General features: G+C 43.3%; 1 protein-coding gene across 2 annotated transcripts in view; it reads right to left on the bottom strand.

Moving 5' to 3' along the window:
• SV2B (synaptic vesicle glycoprotein 2B) overlaps positions 1-22,389 on the bottom strand; it is a 62,429-nt gene that overhangs the window by 17,100 nt on the left and 22,940 nt on the right. For both annotated transcript variants that reach the window (XM_066558711.1, XM_066558712.1), the window contains exon 2: positions 9,893-10,736. In XM_066558711.1, the coding sequence (XP_066414808.1) occupies positions 9,893-10,376 (484 nt within the window). In that variant the 5' untranslated portion in view covers positions 10,377-10,736. The remainder of the gene's footprint in view (positions 1-9,892; positions 10,737-22,389) is intronic.

Raw genomic sequence — 22,389 nt, 5'->3', positions numbered from 1 at the left:
CCACCCCAAATCTCAGGCACCAGAAACTCTGCCCATTGGCAAGACAGTAATTTTCCTGTCTCATGCCTGAGAGCTTGCATCACTTGAGGCAATATGGACATACCCTCATTTGACCAGCCCCACATCTTTCCTTCCCAACCTTGCTGCTCACATATCCCCTGCACGTAAGCAATGGCCAGGCATAAGCAGCTTAGGATGCACGTGTCCCAGCTATGTGCCACCAACAATACAACAGAAGTCTGATGTCTTAACTCCTCTGACCCCCCTGAGTGCAGTGGGATGGAGGATGTGTAGGGAGAGGCTCTGTCAGGCTGCTGTTTATGCTCGGAAAGCTGTGAGAGCAGAGAGGCTGATGAAGCATGGCTAAATCTCTTTGCAGTGTTTCATCTCTTTCACTCTCTGCTTTTCCCAGCTGTGTCTGAAAGGATCAGTCTGTTATCCAGACTCACCTCGTGTAGCTCAGCTACTTCCTTCATTACTGAGCCAAGAGCTGGCGTCTAACTAAAGGACAGCTTACTCAAGAGTGCAGTCTTGATCGGAAAATTTCAGGAGAAGGGAGAATCTAAGGCTTGTCTGGACAGTTTGCTCTATAGAGTTATCTCTCTAATATTGTTAAGAAAGATGGATTCTTCTTTTTAACCTGACTTCGCTAGATTTTCTGCTATGAGGTCCTCAAAGACAGTCTCAATGACTCACTTAGTGCCAAGCTGAATAGGAGAGAATGGGTTTCCACCCTGGGCATTCTCCCTGTATCCTGCTTGCCACTCTCCTGGAGAACATGGCAGTTGTCCTTTGCTCTTCTACTGCCACTGCTGCAAAAGATCCACAGATTTTATTGCCTTTTTTTTATGCAAGTACCAGTGTAAATAACACTAGTTCATAATGCTCAAAGGTTCAGGAATATATTTTTCCATTTATTTTATCTACTTTCCAGATGTAGTTCAGAAGAAATTGGTTGCAACCACAGCTTTTCCTGGGGAGCACAGAGGTACAAGAGGCTGCTCCCAAGAATACCTCCTGCATCATATCAAACCCCATTGACAGGATTGTAGCCTGTGTCTATAGGCTGCACAGTCCTGCTGTGGAGATCCTGGTGGGGCCTGACCACCACTGGATATGATCCAGATGGGCTGAGCTATTTCAGGATGGAGAGCATCTGCTGGCTGGGAAGCAGAACTTTCTGCTTTCCCTGCAGTGCAGGGAGTTCTTGAAGGAAAGGGATGATGCTTGAGGATGTTTGGAGACTGGGGACATATCAGGTTCAGGACCCAGCTGAGCTCCCTGCATCCCTGGCCTCAGGTGAAGACATTGGATGCTGAGCAAGTAAAGACACTGCCTTAACAGGAAACATTCCTACTCACTGATTGAAGAAATCCAGCTAAAAGAAACATTTTTCAGGCATGGTTGACTCTTTGCAGGTTCTTTCCTCACCTTGAACCAAGTTTGGCTTCTCTTGAGAGCCAATGCCTTCCCCAGGTTCTGTTCTGTCAAATACACTTGGAAAACAAGGTGGCAATGAATGTTTCTGTAATTTATTAATGTTTAAACAAAACAATCAGTCTGGTGGCTGAAGGCAGCTCTGTGCCATCCAGCAAAGCTAGCTAAGGGCTAATGCAGTTATCTGGCAGCTGATCCTGTCTTCCTTTTGATTGCAAATGCCTGCACTTGATTTAAAATGCATTACTAAATTAAAAGCTATGCAGCAGAGACCCATTGCAGCAGTTGAAGGACACTTGCGTCACATTGATCAGATGGGGAAAGGTTTGGATTTCTTAAATCTCCCTATTCCACAGTGGGGTCACCTGTCTGTGAGTGATTCTTTTCAATCCACACGATGTCTGGTGGCAGGATTTGTGTGTCAAAGGCAAAAAATCTGTTCTTGTCTATTAAAAGCCTTTGTACCAGAACTGTGGAGCTGGATTTGGCCAACTGTATCTCCACCATGAGCACACAGCTCTGTGCTACCCATCCTTGCACTCCCTGCCCTACCCTCCTGATCCAAGCTGTCCTGGTGAGGAGATCTGAAGGTGTGTAAAGGTTTCAGGTACTGATCTCAAGAGAAGATGCAAACACATCTCAGAGTCTGGAATCTCTATTTCTATTTACTTTGACCTCCAGCTTGTTCAATGAAGTGCAAATTGCAAGGGTGAGCCAAAGCAAAAACAGTTTCAGTCTGAAAACTTCCTGAAGGAAGGATCTTAACTTAATGCAGTGCTGGATGGCTTAATGCTTTTACCCTGGCTCTTGAGCCACATTTAATGGAGCAACTCTGTGGCAGCCAGAGGAAGGAAGTGATGATAAGCCCTGTATCTACTCACTGGTGCATCACAGCCACCCATCTGACAGTGAGCCCTGCCAGCACTGCCAGACCCTGGTGAGGAACAAAAAATGATCTGCCAAACTTTTTTTTTCTTTTTTCTTTTTTTTTTTTTTTTTTTTTTTTTTGTTCCGGAGAAAATCCCTGGATGGCAGATGTTCATCCAAATCCTCTTAGTAATGGAAAATGTCCCAGGTCAGGAGGAGGTGGAGGAGATTGTACTGTCTTCTAGCTGGTGTTTTACTGCAGTCACTGGTGAGGGGCAGCCTGTTGTCTGGCCAGAAGAGTGGGCTCAGTGTGGGATGAGGTAGTGCTTGAAACTCGACATCAAGTGGAGCTGCTTTTGTAAGCAAACCCCTGCAGACTCTGACTAAGGGGCCCAGACTTGGGATGGAAAGGAAAATTGGATCTCTGCAACACAGCATCCATCACACAGCAAGCAGATAAATCACAGCAGAGCTGTTAATGTCACAAACTCATTTAGAGGATGTTGCTTTAATTAGTTATTGTATATGATAAATCAATTGATGTGTGATCCCCCAGAAATTTAAAACAATAAGAATCTGTAGTGAAGAAAATATCAGGGACAACCAGAGACTGTCTACTTGGCCAGGTTTTGAGGGCAGGATCCTGGTTATGGAAATATGTGCTTCAGGGTTGAAACAAAATCAACAGAACACTTCCTTATCATGGAGAGGTCTTTTTTTGGTGAAGACTGCATGTTCTGGCCAATGTAATTAAAATTTTGGGGTAGCTGCTATAGAACACTCTGTCAGCTGATGGATCTCAGGACCCAGGGTGCAGAACAAAGTCTGCTTTGCAGAGTGCTGTGCCCTGGATTGACAACAAGGCGGCAGGGACCCAGGGAGGAGTGGAATAGTTACTCAAACAGACTCTTTGCAGGGAGACAATCTTCCAGAGAGCACAGTGATGGCTGCTACCTCTGAAAAAGATCCAGCTCATGTCAAGGAAACTAAAATCTTAACGAGAGTTGGACCAGGAAAAGAGATCACAAAATGATATTTGTTTTGCTGGGCTAGTTCTGTCCATCAAATATTCTACAGTACAACATTACAATGGTCTGCACCAGAACCTTGACTTCTAAACTTTGCTTCAAATCACACGGACAGACTGTGCTAGGAGGGATCATCTTCCCAATTGACACATAAGGTGCTCAGATGAAATGTTAAGGACAACTCTGAATAAACCATTATTTGCAGGCTATTCCACAAGTCCTGGAGAATAAAGAATGCCTGTGGGAAAGTCTGCAACAGCCTCCCATAAAAGTGGTGGAAAACCAAAGAGCTGAAATTCTATGAATAAATTTTGGGTTATGACTCATCCATTGCTGAAGTTATAAGGAAAATATGTGACCACTGACTGGGCTTATTCCCACTAGAAAAGGGGTAACATATTTAGCATTTTCACACTAAGAAATTTATTAGCCTTTACTGAAGTTGTGTGCTCTATATTAGACAGGAATTTGAAGTTAAAAGCTGAAGTTCTAGGAATAAGGAAAGGAATATACTGCAGATACAGTATATGGCTCTGGGTGTGCCATAAACTGTATTTTTACTGCTTCAATATAGTTAAAAGTAGACTTCTAAGGGTTTCAGAAAAAAACCCCAAAATTTCAATGTTTACCTATATCTGCATCACAAGTGTGAATTTTTCCTATTGTTAGTTAATGGGATTAAAGTCCTTAAAGAAAAGGCACATCTAAAAATAATCCCTTTAAGGACAGGACAAAGACTTGTGGAATAAATAGAAAATTTGAGCTTTTTGAGCCAAAGAGCTCACTGAGAAGAATTGCTTCCAGAGTCCTTGGGGCTGTCAGGGAGGTAAGGAAGCTGCCTGGGCCCAGGGTTGTCTCTGGTTTGCATGGAGCCAGTAACCACAGGAATGGGAAAGCTCCCACCTTACTTCCAATCCCAGGCCAATACCACTGCAGCCCTATGGTAAAAAAAAAGGGGCTCTTGAAGAGGGAAAACATTTGAACAACAGTAAATTATTAGGACCTTATATTTCTTGTAGTTCAAATTGTAATAAAAACAAAATTAAAATACTGTTACTGGTGTAGAATCTGTTAGGGATACACCTTATAGACACAAACAGAACTTTATGAGCCAGGTGGACAATTTGGGAGATGGATGTGGCAAGGCAGAGGATCCAATTGTAAGTAATTAAAAGAGAGAAATAAAGCAGTGATTGTGCTGACTCTTGTACCATAGTGATGGGAGGGTCTTGACAAAGGATGAGCTGAAGGCTGGTGGTCTTTTCTTCCATTCCTCCTGCAATTTTCAATCTGCTCTTCCTTTTAGGTTTATTAATGCTTTCCCCATGGTCACCTTGACCTTTTAAGTGGAACTCAAAGGAAAGGCTCATCCCATTGCACTCTCCTTGTTGGTTAATGCAAGCAGTGAGACGCCCTCCACAGCCCGCGCCTCTTGCACTGAGAAGGGGCTCTCCCATGGGAAAGGCAGCACTCCATTTTGGGAGGTCTGAGTGTGGATATTGGGCATGTCTGGCTGCTGGGATGGAGGGGGCTGTGCAGCTGGAGCTGGGGTGAGGCCGTGGGGCCGTGGCACAGCACGGGTGAGGGGAGGCACAGCCGGGCTCGGCGCTGCCAGCGGGGCGTGGGTGGTGCTTACACTCAGCTGGCTTCACATCTCCCCATGGGACTCGTCCAGCACCACAGCATTCATGGGACCATCTGCTTCTCCCCCACCCAACCCTTCTGCTAAAGCAAAGATTTCAACAGAGGAGGCCAAACAAATCCTTTTCTATCCAACAAAAACCTCCTCACGCTGGAACGCATCAGATGAAATTCCCACAGTGTTTACAGGTGGGGATGCAGCCATTCATCCCCATATCAGACCTACACAAAATGTGGGTTGGTCTCAATGACAAAAACAGAAACACCTTTATTTTTTCCTTACTGCTCATGGTGATGATGCTCCTTGGGCTGAGCATTTCCAACAAAAGAGCCAATTTGCAGCCAGGAATCTGCGCCTGACATGGGCAGGTCTCATCAGGACCTGGTGTCCACTGAGTTGGGGGTCCATGGCCATGGAGGAGCAAAAGAGGCAGCAAATGACCATGGCAGAGCAAAGGAGCCATGGCTGGGCTTGTCTGTGCTCAGCCACAGGAAAAAAAAATGGAGAAAAGCCATCAAGCTCTGCAGAGGGGATTAGGATTTACTGTCATATCAGGTGAATTCAGGGCAATGAGAAGCTGCGAGCAGATTTTATCTCAGCTGATAATAAAACATCCTTTTCACACAACTAAAAGCAGGCATGTTGTACACATTCTATTTAAACTGACTCGCACAGCCAAGCTTGAGTTGCTACATAAAAGCATAATTACTTATAGGATCTTTTTTACTAGTTTTTTTTTAATCTGGCATTGGGAGTTTAAGAGTCTGTGATATAATATTCTCCTTAAAAAAATTATCAATAAATCATAAAAAGGAGAAGGGAGCCTGAAAAAGCAATTTTATTTTCAGCCTTGGTGTAGCTGTTTTACAGTTATGGGCAAAGCCCTTAAAAATTTCCTTGTCTCAGTTAAGTGAACTGTGAAATGATGATAACACAACTGCAGCTCTGGGATCTGGGAGGGCTGATGCTTTAACTGTGCCTTGAGTTTTTTATATGCAGGATGTGAAGACGTTTAAAACATTACTATGTCATTATCTTTTATACTTTTGTACTTATTGCTCTTGCAAACATAATATTTAGTCCTCTAAGAAGTGATTTATAGCATGTAAAGATATATATTTATAAGATATTTCGCCAAATAATGATACTACATGCTTTTCAGCAAATATAAAAATACAAATTTTATTACTCGTTTGATTATCCTTCGCATATTAAAAAGAAAATGTTTCCAATAGTCTGTATCATACTGAGAAGGAATATTCTGTCTCAGTAAGTTTAAGAATTAAATTATTATTTTGTCTACTGCTGATAAAAGCTCAGCAAGGCTAATCTCTCAAATAAATATGTAAAAATAAAGTTGTTACATGTTACCAAACTTATTCTTAACAACTTATAATATAAGTTGATTAAATCAAACTGTTAAAATGTACATACTGTTTTTTTTTTTTTTGTTGGGTTTTATTTTTGTAATACCCCTGAAATCATCTTTACAATAGCATTTCTCATAAATGAAAAGCTCCAAATACGTATTTTGTCCCACTCAGGCTATTTAGGGCTAAAATAGCTGTTAATTTGCATCTGATGGTGAGATGTTTATTTTCAGAATGAAATGTAAACGTTTTCTAAGATGTGTCATATCCATTTCACACATTTCATGAAACACCGTGGGCATCTGTTTATTTGCAATTTTTGCATAATTTGGCCATAGTTTGCTTGATATTTTCCCATGACTGCTTTCCAAGGGAGAAAAAATATGCAATATGCAGAGTGTTTAATGCAAAATGTCCTTTTAACAGAAGCTGAACTTCACTAAATTGGTCTTTAGGAGGCATCTGCTTTATCACTCTTATTTGTCCCTTCCTATTTCTGCTGGAGTTTCATTATCCACCTGACTTATTTCCTTGTTTTTTCCCTCCTGGCCTCTCTTGTTATGGCTGAGCCCTTGTGTGTTTAAATGTTAGCAGCTGCCTGGAAGTGACCTTAACTGCTCCTGGGAAAACCTGGTTATGTTTCCTTAGCAAAAACTGGGGAGATAATCAGTTCCTTGGGAATAAACACGAGCTTATCTGTGGATGTTTATTGGCACATGGAGATAAGGCAAGGGGCAGTAGCTTATGTGTGGATAATATCCCTGCTTCCCTAAAACCATGGGATAACTTGGGGGAAAGCTGTGCCTGCTCTAATCACCCCTCTGTTCATCCTGGGCAGACACTCTTGTGCACAGGATGAATATTAGAAACTGAGGTGAAGGCTCTTTGATTGCCACCAAATCAATCTCCAAGTGCAATTGAACCCTGATCAGTGTGCACTGCCATAGACCACTAAGGGAATGGATTCACAGAGGGACATGGGCTTGTTTTGGACACTGAATTTTGTGGGAGATACATTTTTTTCTAGCTGCAGGTGGATGGGAGCTGAAGCTATCCTAAGATTTTAATGATTTTGTTATTGTCTCCACCAATAGCACTTCCTCAACCTTCCCCTTGAGAAGCTGATATCTGCTGTCCTTATGCCCTAGCTGCTGAGAAAAGAGATGAAGCCTCCTTGCAGGGCCAGTATTTGGGACATGAGGCTGTGCTGGAGCCAGGGCTGCACCCACATCTCATGTCCCTGCACTGCCCTGCTCCCTGTCAAACCTCCAACACCCTCTTCCCTGCTGCTGCCACCCCTCATTTGGCAGAAAGGTCTCCTTCCCCTCTCCAATCCCAGAGATCTGCACTGTTCCCTTCCTACACCCTCCAGCAGCCCCCTACCCACCCCAGGTTCATCACATTCTCTTTTCTTGATACCCTGGGTACCCATTACACACATCAGAGCACTGCTGGGCAATGTGAGGCTTTCCAAGCCATGCTTAATTCATTTTCACAAAGCCCTCTCACAAACCTCAGACCCAGCAGCAGAGAAATGTCCAGCAGACAAGAAAAGGTGTTTAACAAATAAACTGGACTGAATGGACTGAATCAGAGACCTGCCCCATGTACACAACCAGTCAATAACAACTGCATGCTGCCATAACCACCCACTCTCCTCCCTGCCCCAAACTAAGATGAACCAGCTTTTATTGTTTTAAGAAAAATCCTTTTTTTTTTCCTCTCATAATGAAGTCATGAAATAGTTTGAATACAAGCAGATTGACAGCAGATCCCCCAAACAAACAAGCTAAGGATAGGAGAAATTGTTCTGCAAAATCAGGTTCTCACAGGCTGTGTTTGAAAGTGGGCAGAAAAGGCAGCAAGAAGAGTTCTCTTCCCCTCATTAGCAGTCCCAGATTAGCTCTGGTAGTGCGCAGGAGGCTGGAGCTGGGATTGGATACGGACCCAAATGTCTCCTTGCTTATTCAGAGCTTATCAGAACACCCTGAACTTTCAGCCTTGCAAATGCTGAGCTGGAAAAAGCAGAACAGGCTCTCTGGGGAGATTTCGTGTTCATTTTTACCTGTGGTTGGGCCAGAAATACTTCAAAGATAGATTTCCTTGTGACATTTGAAGTTTTCTCATTCAGGAGCCTGCCAGAACCTGAACTATACAAAGGTAGATATTTATGGGGTCAGAGTTTCAGAAAATCTCAGCTTTCATAGAGTCACCGAAATAAATGACCTGCTTTTTAAAAAAGGTCTCATCACTAAAAAGACACCAAGCCTTGTGTCCCACAGGGAACTGGTGCATTCCAAAGCCCCTTTGAAATCAAGATCTAATTGTGAGAGGTTTGCTTTTAGATATCTGACCAGAGATATTTCAAGCTAGAAATTTTAATGGGTTTGTGAAGCAAAAAAAATTGTTAAATTCTTTAAGGCACAAAAATCAGTACAGACCTGGCCAACTATAGAAAGAAACATCCCAATCCTCAAGTTCAATGAAAAAAGAGAGAAACAGAAAAGTGAATATGACCTCAGTACACCAAGAGGAGAGGTTTCTATAAGGATAATTATCTATTGCCTTTGTCACACGAAAATAATGTCAATAGAATGAAGACACTGGCTGGGGTCTAGTCCCAAATCTGCATTTTCCTTGCATCAGACAGGGCTTCTGGGCCAGCACATATGACCTAGAGTCCCTGATGATTCCCTGCAATGCCAGTCCATGTCCATCAAGACACACTCTCTCCCTCTCCAAGCAGTTATTCCAAGAGCTATTTTATTTCCCTTCCAGATGCTCTGTCCTATTGAGTGGCTGGCTCTCAATACAGACCCTGCTGGATCCTGTCCTGATTCTTGGAGATCTGGGAGGCTTTGCTGTTTTGGCTGCTGGAATTTGGCTGGCCTATTGTTCAAGGGGAAAAATTGTTCATCCAAACCGTTCCACCCAGTCTCAGTCCCAATAAATAACTAAGCTTTGTATTTTGACCTCAGGGAGATGTCAGTAGTGATGCAAAAGGGATGTTGCCAGTAGCCTCAGCTTTAATCTTCATGCTGCACTTTAATTGCATTCCACAGACCTAAAAAGAAACCTCCATTGACTACATTTGATCCAGGACATAGGACCAAACTGAGAAGTTAGCAGGCAGAAGGAACTGACTGCACAGTTGATTTGCCTGTTGGGACTCTGGCCTGAAGAAAAGGGAAACCTGTGGTTCCTAACAGCTTTGAATTTTGAGTCACTAGATCCACCTTTAACTTTTCACTTATTTATCCTTGAACCCCCCTTGGAGTTTTGCCCTGCGGACCTGCAGACTGTGAGCTGCCTTGCCCAGGTGACACACACTGACCAGATTGGCGCTGGGGCCAGAGCACATTCTGGTACAATTCTGCTGCTCATCAGCTTGTGAACCCCTCCTGAGTCAGATCCACCCAGGCATGACTATGCATGACATACAACACAAGAAGAAAGTTGTCAGAAGATCCTGAAATCAGCTGGTCACTAGAAAAGGTGTCCAGCTACTCCTAGCTGCATTAGAAAAGCAGTTTGCCAGTGGCACTTACCCAGCATCCCTTTGTTGGAACTGGACAAGCACATATCCTTCTCAGCACTGGGAAGAACAAATCCAACCACAAACACCTCCACCCCATCTGCCATCAGTGCCAACCCTAAAACAAAGAAGAGAGTCCACTGGAAGCGTCCATGGCCACACTCCTCAATGATGTTCTCATACTGGTGGGCGAGCTGCTCCTCGTCCTCCATCCTCTCGGCCATGAGGTCAGCACGGTCTCTGTACTCATCATCCATGGCAGGGGCTCGCTTCTTCTGCTTCTCTTTAATGTCATCTGGGTGTGGGATCCCTTGGTACTCCCCCTCATAGACCTCATCATCCTCATCGTGGCCTTCTGTGACATCACTCTGGGCATCCTCGTCCTGCGCGGGCTCATCCCCGCCCCGGTAGTAGCCATCGTTGGGTGTGTCATAGCTGCCATCCTGGTACCTGTAGTCATCTGAGACCTGGTTTGTGTTTCTATATCCATCATCCATTCTGAACAGAGAGTTCTAAATGCCGCAGGTCACTGTGTAGATATTCTAAAATGGGTTTGTGCAGTTCCTGGTGTCGGTTACTTGAACATATCTTCTCTCCGCTCTTTGGAACTGATGGGATGCACAGCTTCCCAGGCTTGGAAGGAGAATTATATATAAAGGTTCTCTCTGACAGAGCCTCAAGCAGCTTTTGGTAATGCTTCACTTTTCAGCTGTCATTTGTGACTTGCTGGCTCCTGTGCCTTGGGTGAGAAAAGCTGCTGTCTGGGGAGCAGCGAGGGAAGAGCAAATTGCACAGCTGGGGAGCTAGGAGGACTTGACAGATTTTTCCTGATTCATTGTGGTGCTGAACGTCATGTCCTGAGAAAGAGGAAACAATAGCAATGAGACAGCAGTAAGCTTGCAAGCACACACGCACTGAGTCTAATGCCCAACATTTGGAATACGTGCTTTTCCTTTGAAAAAATATGGCAACAGAGGAATGCTTTTGCATCATCAAAACCCAAAGCCTCAGAAAAAACCAGAACATTAAAATGTACCAAGTTCAGTGGGAACCCAAAGTAGAATGTAAAGTACCATGTGGTCCCAATTTCTGTCTTTCCTGGAAGTCCTGCCTCCCATATGTGGTCCTGCTTTCCATGGAGAGCAGAGCAGCCCTGGGCTGGGTTGCTGGAACAGAGCTCTAAGATTGCTAAATATGTTTCCATCCATCTCCTCAGAGTACAGTCATCCTTGGTCCCTACAACTGGCTAGCATCATAATGAGACAAAATATGATCTGGGTTTTCTTTTTCATCCAGATCCCCACATTAATTTCATTTATTGGCTTCTTCTTTTCCCTAGTGTCTCTCCGTCTGTATCCCAGATGCACAACTGGCATAAAGAGTCTGCCAAGTCACCAAAAGTCACACCAAGCTCTGTTCTCCCCATATCTAAACATCAACAGGAGATGATTTTCACAGAGAGCAAAAAAACAAAGCTAATACAGAATCACTGCTGTCTGCAGGGAAAACCAAGAAAAGTCAAGACACATCTAAACACACACTCCTTCTGGACACCTGATTTCCATTATTTTCCAGGCAGTTCCCAGCCAGCTGGCTCTGCAGTGTTCCCCTGCCTCACACAGCTGCAGACACAGAGTTTGGAAGGAGGAGCACATGGGAAAGGGAGTGGAGTCACGCCAGAGCAGCCAGCACAGCGTAGGCATGCACAGAACGTGGACTTTGCTTCAAGCTTTGAGCTACTTGCCTAAATAAAGTGCAAATGAGGTATGGATTGACATGGGCAGGCACAAGCCTGAGGATGTGTGGGTGTTGTTACCTACACAGTCAGTTGACCTATAGAGGCGCACGCAAACGCACACACTGTAAATAACAGTGCTATATGCAGCTGAAATTACTTCAGAGGAGAAATTCAGTAGCACTCTCTATAATAAAATGCTCAGAGGGGCATCACTCCTGCTGCAAATGCTGTGATTTTCTGGCAGCCCAAATGCTCAGGGTAAGGAAGGAGCCAAGGCCTGACTTCTCTGCATGGATTAATGGCCATGCCTTGCCTGTGCTGTTCATGGAATTGCTCCAAGGAACTTCATAAAAGCTTCCTCTGCCCTTCTGTTTATCTACCTGTATATCTGTGGCCCATAATTACAACACAGCCTCTGCAGAACCTGCCAGAACCTCTTCCTTTTCTCTGCTGTTTGTCACTACATTCAATGTGTTTCCTCTTCCCTTTCTTTATGCTGAATCACACTGTACATTTTGCATCAAGTGAAAAAGGCAACATGGCATTCTTACAGGACTCAAAAAGAGTGATCAATAAAGCAATAGAAAAAAAAAAATTAGAAATTCCAAATGCATTCTGATCAGGTTATAATGATCAGGAGTCCACAGTGCAGGGAGGGGTAAAGAGAAGTATTTGCATAGGCACCAGAGCTGTTAATGTGCAGGGGAGTTAATACATCTGACAGCCATCAGAAGCACTTAAGTGAGTTCTACAGCTCCTGTTTCAGTGCTGGAGTGTTACCTTTAATGGTTAAAAAAGTCCAAAATTACTTTTGAGTCTCAGAACTCTCTCCCAGTCCTGAAGTAACTTTCTTGATTACACAAAGATTTGTGTCATGACTGAACATCGTGTTCTCCAAGGCGGTAAAATGTAGTTCCACAGAGACATATTTTCTTTTGAAAAGTAGGGGAAGGAGCCTTTTATTTAAAGAGAAAAAACAAAAGAACAATATGTGCAAAAGAACATTAGGTCTTGCTTTGGAAGTCTTTAAGAATCATCTGCTGACAGGTCATGCTTCAAAGCAGCCTCAAATGTTGGAGCAGGAAGCGCAGTGACCTCACTGTGTTTGTCCCTTTCTGGTTGCCACAGAACTAAATTCAAAACTCCTTTTAGGAAACGAAGTAACAACAACCCTAATGATCAATAGCAGAACTGATCAGACTCTGAGTCTCCACAAACCTTATCTCTCTTTTCAAAAGGTAAAAGTATGTTCTTAAGTGCTGGAAATCTTTTTGTTCTCTGTTTAAAAGCTGCTGAGGCTTAAAGCTGGGCTCTTTGCCTCCCACAACAACAGGACCAAAGATCACAAACTCAGAAAAGACCTATTGAAGCATCCATGCTCTTTCACTGACACACAAAGTCTGGCTGGCATTTACCAGATGGAATCACATCTTGGGCAGCCTAAGAAATAATGACATGAGCTGATGAGTCTCACAGACCAGTGAGAGTCACCTGTATGGGGAAGAACAAGTATTTCAAAGAAAAGGTCATGGCAAAAAATAGTGACTGGTTTCCCATTCAGTTTGTAGGATGGATATTTTCTGGGATCACCCCAGGAGAAGGGGCAGTGCAGAGAAGCAGGCTATAACTTCAGAATGCTACACTTTCTATATTTCACACCACTTGTTTTCTTTCTTTACCACATATGCACAGGCTGATTCACTCCAGACCTGATTATTTAACACCCTTTCACTCAAGCTGAGCTGCACTCACTCATTAACAGCCCCATTTAGCGTTTAGATGCGAAATCATGATGTGTCATGAAGATGGCAGGCTTGGGTTGCTATAATTACCCTTCACAGTGATGCATGAGGCTTGAGACAAATTTACACATCTCACCAAGCCTATTGTAGCAGGATGGGTGTCAGTCTCTTCTCCCAGATAACAGCACAACAGGAAATGGCCTCAAGTTGTGCCAGGGAAGTTTCAGACAGGATATTAGGAAAATTGCATCATCAAAAGAGTTACCAAGCATTGGAACTCTCTGCCCAGGGCAGTGGTGGAGTCACTGGAGGTATTTAGCAGAGATGTAGATGTGGCACTTGGGGACATGGTTTAGTGCTGGGCTTGGCACTGTTGGCTCAATGCTTGGACTTAATGATCTTACAGTTCTTTTCCAATCTAAATTATTCTAATTGCAACCCTTGGCCCTTCTAAACTGCCAGATCCCTTTGAGACACACAAGTGAGGTTTAAAGACACAACAAATGTCAGGCTCCATAAGGCAGAGTCTGCAGGGGCAGGAGGGCAGAGGAAAGGAAAGCCTCATTCTGGTTCTGCCCAAAACAGCCCATTAAAATGAGTGTTGGACACAGAAACCTGGGATACATCAAAATTCAGATTCTTTCCTCATTTCTTTAAAATACACTATGCACCATGCAGATTTCTTATAGTCTTTAGCTCTTTAGTTAGCTCAGATGTTGCATACTTAGCCAGGAATTCAGTCATTGGAGCTCTGCAACTTAAAATAGGAACCTAAAGTCTTGGATATCCTCATAATAGAAATGGTATCTAGTCTAGGAAAAGGGATGTTTAAAAAAAGCAGATGAACACCAGCATTTGCCTCTCTGAGGGGGCAGATGAGTAAGTCTGGTGTGCTGAGGTGATAAACTGCGGGCTGGAGGGCAGCAGAGCTTGGAGGGGATGCAGAGAAGGGGGATTTTCTTGTGCCTGGTACTAAATGAAGAGAGCCCAGGGCTTGTCAGAGAGCTGAGCTCTATCAGAGGGCAGAAATCATGTCAAATTACTGACCAGGGAAGATATGAGAAGGGCTTTCCATGAAATATTGCACCTTGGGGCATGATGGAGTTTCTGGAAAAGCAAAGAGAGTGAGGATGTTGCTTTGTGGGAGCATGAGCCGTGGGTGCACACACATAAATGCAATATGAATGCACATCCATGGTGAGCATCCAGCAGGGACACAGGGAGCCAAGGCTGGGAGCTGCCCAGCTCAGTTCTGCCTCAGCTGAGTTCTGCCTCAGAAGGGCAGAACACTCAAAACCAACAGCAGGAGGGAGAGGTTATTTGAGCACTAAGGAGAAGGAGCATGACAGGGACACCATAAAAATGCTTTCAAGGGATTTTTAGCATTCACCAGAATAATCCCTGTAAAACAGATGGCAGAGCAGTTTAATATTCTGCCTGAAGGACGACTCCTCCTGCAGAACATCCTCACCCCCAGAGCTGCTTTCTGCTGACAGCAATGGGAAGGTGCCCAGATCCTACAGTGACCATAAGGACATTCTGCAGTCACAGAGCTGACTGTAAAAAAAATCCTGAGAAGAAATTTTCCTCACTGAAAAGAGAAAGATGGTTATGTAGATAGGATTCTGTGGAGTTCCAATCTCACATTCTTAGTGAGGCTGCAGTTAATGGATCTGCTTGTACACATGAAGGGACAGATTTTTGAGGTGCCTAAGAAATCACAGCTCCCAGGGCAGCAGCATCCTGGATTTCAGCAGTGACAGCAATATTATCAGACAGGCTGAGCCCTGTGGCAATGAGTGATCACCGAGCTGCTGGATTAAGTGCTGCAGGTTGAGCATCCTTTGCTTTTTGGCATCTCTGTGTCCCTCCAGACCCCACATCAGGACAGCACAGATTTCCCCTGGTGGGAATTACAGATCCCTCACAGCTGTGGTTATATGAATATATTCATGTATGGGCAACTTGTGTCCCCAAAACCTTAAACCTTAAATACACCAGAATTTGGGGGGATGAGGTCTCTGTGCTCCCAGCTTCACAGCTGAGGAGTTGTCAGGAAAAGTGGTCCCAGGTCTTTGCCAGGTTTTCAATGAAGTCTTGCAGTCTAGCATTTTAATTTGTTTTTAAACTAAGAAAGATGCTATTTTACCTCAGGATAACTTTGAAAATTCCCCTCTTTCCAACTAGTATAAATAATAATAATAATAAATTTTTTAAATCTAAAAAATTAGACAGCAACCCTATAATTCACAACAAAAATGCTTTCAGATCAGGTGCATTATAAATTCTTCATCTTACACTGTAGAAAGTTGCCCTTTTCATTGGCATAAAAAAAAATAAGATGTGCATGGAGATTTTTTTTCAAACTGAAAAAAAAAATTTCATTAAAGAAATGCCATCCTGTCAACTGCTTGATCCATTTTTTATTAGAAACATTCATTGAAATTGTTGGGTTTTTTTCCCCTAAATAATTCAGGTTTGGAAAAATGGCATGTTTTTGCCAACAAAAATTGTAACAGGAACTTTTATTATGCTCTCATGGATGTAAAATTATCTCAGGTGCACCTTTAAGAAGACAATATAGAGAAATATGATATAGGAAAAGTAATCCTGCTATTTATATGCATATGACTAAAAGTATATGACCTCTGTGAAGAAGAAAAGGGTTTTTCTTCTACAAGGTTCTGATTATTGTTGGAGATTTTGTTTGTTTTGGTTTTTTTTGGGGGGCTAACATTAGAATTGGTGCTGCAGCCACACAGTTCAACATCCAGAAGAGAGCTGAGCAATATCATCATTCTCCTGGACAGATGGCAAGGCTGGGATCTTGGCAAGGATCCTGCAGAGGGAAAAGCAGCAGGATCTGAAGAGAATTTATATGTGAGGGAAGGTAGAAACAGGAAATGAGGGGGGTTTTGAATACAGAAAGGTAAAAACCAAGTGAAATTGGAAGTCAAGGAGCAGGAATGGGGATTAATGGTGCAAACTATGCTCAGAATAAAGGAGGAAATGGCCAGGGAAAGATGGAAGCCCTGACATATTACTGATCCACAAACTGTGGGAAAAAAAAGCGTTGTAATAACAGTAGCTCTTGCCTTCATATCCAAGGATTATAAATGCATCTGGTGCCATCTCTCTTAGAGATCAGCCCTAAGCCTTATTAATTCTTGCTCGACTTTTTGCATCTCTCCTTCATTGCCAAAATAGCAGGAGAAAAGTCTTAGAGCACAGGACTCTGAAACACTTTTGGAAGAAGTTGGCTGGGGAAGACATCACTCAGTCAAAACAACCCAACCCAACCCAACCCAAACCACACCAATGGTGGTGGAATATTATTTTAGGGGATGATTGTATCCAAATAGATCACATCTCTTGCAGGTCTTCAGCAGTCATTTTCCTTCCTTTGCCTTTCCATCAAGTACCCTCATCAATGGTGGTGAAGAGCAGTGTGTCCCTGGGGAATTTCCAGGAGGACTCAGCTCTGAGCACTGGCCAGTGAATCAGTGTGATTTAATCAGCTGATGACCTGGTCTCTTTTTTTGAAATACAGAACAGCCCTTGGGATGCAAGGGTTAATAACTGCAACCGTTTTCCTCACCCTAAACACAATCAAAGTCCTAAAGCTATCTACCCTAATAACTGCATGGACCAGAATTCCATCCCTGAGCACAATACTACTCCTGACTCTACTCTCCCTCGGATCCTAGACAGGATTCTAGACAGGTAGAGGAACACTGAATGTATCACTAGGAAAAATGTTCCATTCTGATTCCTCTCCAGTCTCACAAGATTGGAAGTAAAATTTATCTGCAATTAATGTCCAAAAGAAACCATAGTCATCAAGCACTCCTGAAGGAGAACTATATCACAGACCCAGGTAGAAAAGCCATTGCAGCTGGAGCAATATCAGATCCAATATAATTTCTGAGGTCTCTTTTCTGCTCTTATTCCAGAAGAACAAGATAATCAAGGAGGCTATATGGGTTTAGACATAATCAAGGAGGGTATATGAGTTTCGTTTTCTCACTCAGTGACATGGTAGCCAGAAGTAAAAAGGAGCTGCTTTGCCATCAAAGACAACAAAATTACACAGAAGGGCATGCCAATATATGTTTTTCAGGTGTAAAATTATGTGTTAATGGCTACAACAATTAACTGTGGCTGCAAACCCAGGAGGCTAACTGGGTCTGGGCAGCAAGAGATTTAAAAATCAAAGTCTGTAGCAGAGCCTACCTCTTAAAAGAATTTGCTTTGAACTGTAGAAAAAGAGCTGTCTTTTGTTGTAGCTTCAGAGGAGAACACTGTATTAAGTGAAAACTAAGGAGAAAACTAGTTTCTCCTGAAACTTTTTTTATTATTAAGAAATTATTTGATAGATATGTAACACAGCTTCAAAAACTCTCCATGGAGCTTGTTAAGCAAGCTATCTGTGTCACAGATTCTGTAAAGAAGAGCAAAATATTTGAAAGTCATTGAATTGAAATCACCAGGTTCAAAGAACTGACTTTCAGTAGGACAGATGGCACCTACTGATTGCTCCCCTTCAGCACAGGTAGGACAGGTGGGGTAAAAGCCCTCTGTGTAAAAAACATTGATTTGCTCAAAGATGCTGCCAGAGTCTCTGGGACAGGATTCATTTATTCACTGCTCCCACACTGTAGGTTGGAAAAGATTGGTGCAGGTGCAGTCCTGGTATATCAAGAAATGCAGGGAAACCAGAGCTGGAGTATTTAGTGAGTTACCAGCAGCCCTGATTAATTATTTAGAGAAAGCATTTGAGTTCAAAATTCTCTGCTACAGAGTTCATTGAAGTTCTCCTACAGTTTCTGGATAATCTCTATTGATCTGTGGTGGGTTTTACACATTCCCAGGCAGGTGCACACTGTGTATGTTTGTTCCACCAGGAGAAAATACTTATTGCATTATCTGATCCTACAGTCCTGTGTTACACAATGTTCTCCTGTGAGGAGAAACTATTGTCTTTGAAGCTGAATCATTTACAGTAGCCCTTGGATTTGGAAGTAGAGATGGAAGGGATATAAACACAAATAGTTCAGTAGTTTGATTGAACTGATTTATGCTGAGTAAGAATCTGGCTGCACTGCTCCAGTGCCTTTACATTTTTTCAGTCTCACCCATCCCACTGGGGGAGATTTCTGCTTTCCAGCACATTGCACACTAAAATGCCATTGCCTTTTGTGGTGGTGGTGGTAGTGACTCACAGCAAAGTGGCTGTGGGCAGAATAATTCAGCTTGTAATCCACTATGTTATGTTATGAACTAAGGGACAGAAAGTCCCCCAGACTGTTAGAAGGAGATTATACCCTCAAGTCTGATACTGTGCTGGTGCAGATGCTTTAAAGGTCATATCTAAGACAGTGTGTGCTACAGCAAGCTGGCACAGCAGACATGCAGCAGATGAAACAAGGAACAAGCATCAGTCAAGCAGAATAAACAGCTTTTCTGAAGTTAGGGGCACAGACTAGCAAGTTGGGTGTTCATGAGATAGATACAGAGAGGAGTGTTTAACAGTAGGAGTTGGAAAGCAGCAGCTTAGCAGCACATATCTATATAAGGAGGGACAGACTACACATTAGGATCCCAGAGAAAGGCCATAAAAGGTCAATTTGACAAGCTGAATATGGATAATGAGTTGAGACAGATGGTGTAAGAGTATGGGAGCTAATAAATAATGAACAGACTCGCTCCAAGGAGCAAACACGGCAGAGAGCTTAGTCAGAAGGGAGGTGGTGAAGGGGAAAAGAACAAAACCAGGGAGGATGGAGGAGAATCACAGCAGGAGGGCTGGTGGGAGAGGAGTGTCTGCTTTTATGTGCCAGAGTTTTGTGGAAATGGTAATTTACCCAAAGAAAACTAAGAAATGCATATGCCTGAGGTGGAATTTGGCCCTTTTACTGAGTTTAACAATTTTTTAGTGGAGAAATTGCTCACAGTCTCTAAACTTCCTCTAGATATCTATTTCCTCTTCTCCTCCTCTCCCATTACCACAGCACCCAAGTAGCCTACAGTGCTCCCAAGTCCCATCAAAGGTTGGGAAAAACTCTAAGGTTTGTTTTGCACATCATGACTTGAGGCAGAGAGAGACTAAAGCAGTGTCTGAGCATGGAAATGGAAATGGAAATGGAAATGGAAATGGAAATGGAAATGGAAATGGAAATTCTGTGTGCTATTCCCCATATTCCAGGACACTGTGGACAAGCAAGGTAAGGGTTTATTCCCATCTTCAAACCCAGCTATCCTCCACATGATGGCCAAGATAAAAGTGAGTTTTTCTGCCCCACAAACATTTTCCTTCATGTGAATCTGAGGCACAAACCACAGCCTGGACACCAAGTAATACTTAGAGGTGTCCCAATGTAGATGCAAATAAAGGAGCTTTCCCAAAATCACCTGGGGGAGCCATGTCAGAGCCAAACAAACAGCACCTGTTTCTATTTCCTTGTCTTTTGAAATATCATAATGAGCTAGAATCTTTGAGGGTTTACTGCTTATTAATAAACCAGCCTCTCTATCAGCATTGCACCTGGCAGTGTAAACCAATAGGAAATTGGATGTTTATTCAGAAACAACACTGCCCTGGTGCCCTTTCATGAATTTGAGCATTTCTACGTGTGTTTGCCCTTGGACAGCTTATTAGGTTTAACCTGACTGGGCTTGGGGACCCTGACAAGCTCCCAGAGAGGACTGTAAGCAATAACCTTGGAAGGAAACTGCTTGCAATTCAGCAGATTCTGCCTGTGTCAGACAGCAAACATCCCTGATTAACTATAAACTGCTTAGCTCATTGGCAAAGATGTGCCTCTGGCTACAAAGGGGATTTTTATTTCATCACACTTGCAACCTGAGTTATTAAATAATGAGCTGCTTAATTAACTAATTCATTAATACATGGCTGTGATGAATAGATTTGCTTCAGTGACAGAGCCATGAAAGCAGAAAAACCCTGAGTGATTTCTAAGTACTGCTTTCTTTCAGGAGGGATTTTATTTGAGCAAGTATCCTTATTAAATACCCCTTTCCTTCTTTTTCCTGCCTCTACCTAACAGAGCAGCCTTGAGGTCTGCTGTGTCTGTTTGCTCCCAGGCTCTTGTCCTTTCCTCCTTTCTGCTTTGCTCCCCCTTTTCCTTTGGATCCATGCAGATTTTCAGAGAGTGTTGTGCCACAAAATTACTCTTTGCCCAGTGCTCCCACACTGCTGTGGCCAGGGTGCCTCATCCTCCCCAGTATCAGATGGGAGGTGACTTTGGTGTTTCGGGTTCTGATAAACACCCACCAGTTATTGCCCATGATCACCTTCCCATTGCTGGGCGACCAACCAACCTCCCCACTCCTGGAGACAAAATAATTTACTGCACCTCAGGGCAGCCTTTGCAGGGTTGTTATCTCCTGTTTTCTGTGGTATTGGAGGGTGTTGAGAAAGAGCTGTAGCAGAGACATTTCCCCAACAGCTCTTTCCCAGCCCAGGATGCTCAGGCAGCTGCTCACCAGCCCCAGTGAAGTGTACAAATGCAGTGGCCATGCCAAAATTCTCTCCTGCTCCCAGAAATCCCCTGCAGCCTGTCACAAACACAGCCAACCTTATGCTTCCATCCTGCCCTTTAATAGGTTTGATCCCTGGGTTTCCCTTTGGGGCTGCCCAATGATCAAGGCTAAAGGGGCTCAGTTATTATGAGATCAGATAAAAAGGGTGGTTCTCAGACCAAATCCAGCTTCTTTCCTTCCTGCATAAGACCTCCAAAACAATTGCACTGTGGCCTCAAGGGCTTTCAAAATTGCAAATATACTGTTCATTATGCACCTTGCCTGTGGAGAAATACAACTGCAAGCAGAAGCAGATTCAAAGAGCCTCCTTTCATGGTTAAGTGGCAGGGAAAATACTGGAGCATTGCCTTTTGCTCCTTTCATGTTCATGGCATTTTGATTAGTGATTAGTTTAACCTTTTTTTTTTTCTTAATCTGAGACACTACTGAGGAGACCCGAACCTTGTAGCAGCCATGATCATTCAACAGATTCGATTGTCACTATGTGCCCCACATGTATCACTGCAGACAAACAAAACACACCCACAGAGTGATGTCTTCTTCTGTAAGGAGGCAATTTGCAAAGCCTGTCTGAGCTGTACCTTGAATATCTCAGATTCTCACATCTTTGAAGAACCTGCTTTTGAAACCAGCATCTTGTGCCATAGGGCCTGAAATATGTTGGTATTGACTTACCAGCAACCTTACACATAGCAACTCTATATTTATGCTTATGTTTTTATGCTCATGAAGGATTTTGACTCAAAAGAGCACCCAGCAGTATTTTTGCACCTGCAGAAGAGGGGAATTGATAATTTGAGCACATGTAATGGGCCCTTTAACATTTTGGAAAGTTGGATTGCCTGGCAGTGGTTTTTCCTAAGCCTCCCTCATTCCTTTTTTGTTCCTGCAGGAGCCTTTAGGATGGGTCTTTGCAAGAGGAGCTCATTTACACAGAGCCTTAAGCTTGGCCAATATTCTGACAACTCAAAGTCTTGTGGCTTTCAGCTGTGCCATGGGGCATTTGCTGTCTCACAGCCTTCTGAAATTATGTTTGTGCCTCTGTGCAATAGAGAAGGAAAGGAGGAAAAAACAGAAAAAAGAATATACTGCAGGAGCTAAAGAATGAGAGAAAGCAACAGCAGAGCATGAGATATAGGAAAGGAGGCAGGACAAGGCAGGGGATGGTGAAGGTTGGAAAGGTGGGGAGAGAAAAGGTCATAACAGTATCAGTCTCAGAAACTAAAGCTGCCTTGAGCCAGTAAAAAGAAGAAAAACAAAAAAAAAACCCTGTTAGGCTCAGCACTTCATAGCAGTGAGAAGGTTCTGCATGTGCTTCCCAAACACACAAATAAATTCCTGCATTCAGGTTGGACATTAATGATGAAAAAGCTTCATCTCCCCAAATTAACAGCCACAATACATCATCAGGCTGTAGCACTACAGCCTGTGTGTATGCAGAGAGAAAATCCTCAGCATCACCTGCCG

Source organism: Molothrus aeneus, chromosome 13 (assembly GCF_037042795.1).
Source record: "Molothrus aeneus isolate 106 chromosome 13, BPBGC_Maene_1.0, whole genome shotgun sequence".
NCBI classification, from domain to species: domain Eukaryota; kingdom Metazoa; phylum Chordata; class Aves; order Passeriformes; family Icteridae; genus Molothrus; species Molothrus aeneus.
The sequence above is the reverse complement of the archived record's forward strand: the minus strand, read 5'-3'. Positions and strand labels throughout refer to the sequence as shown.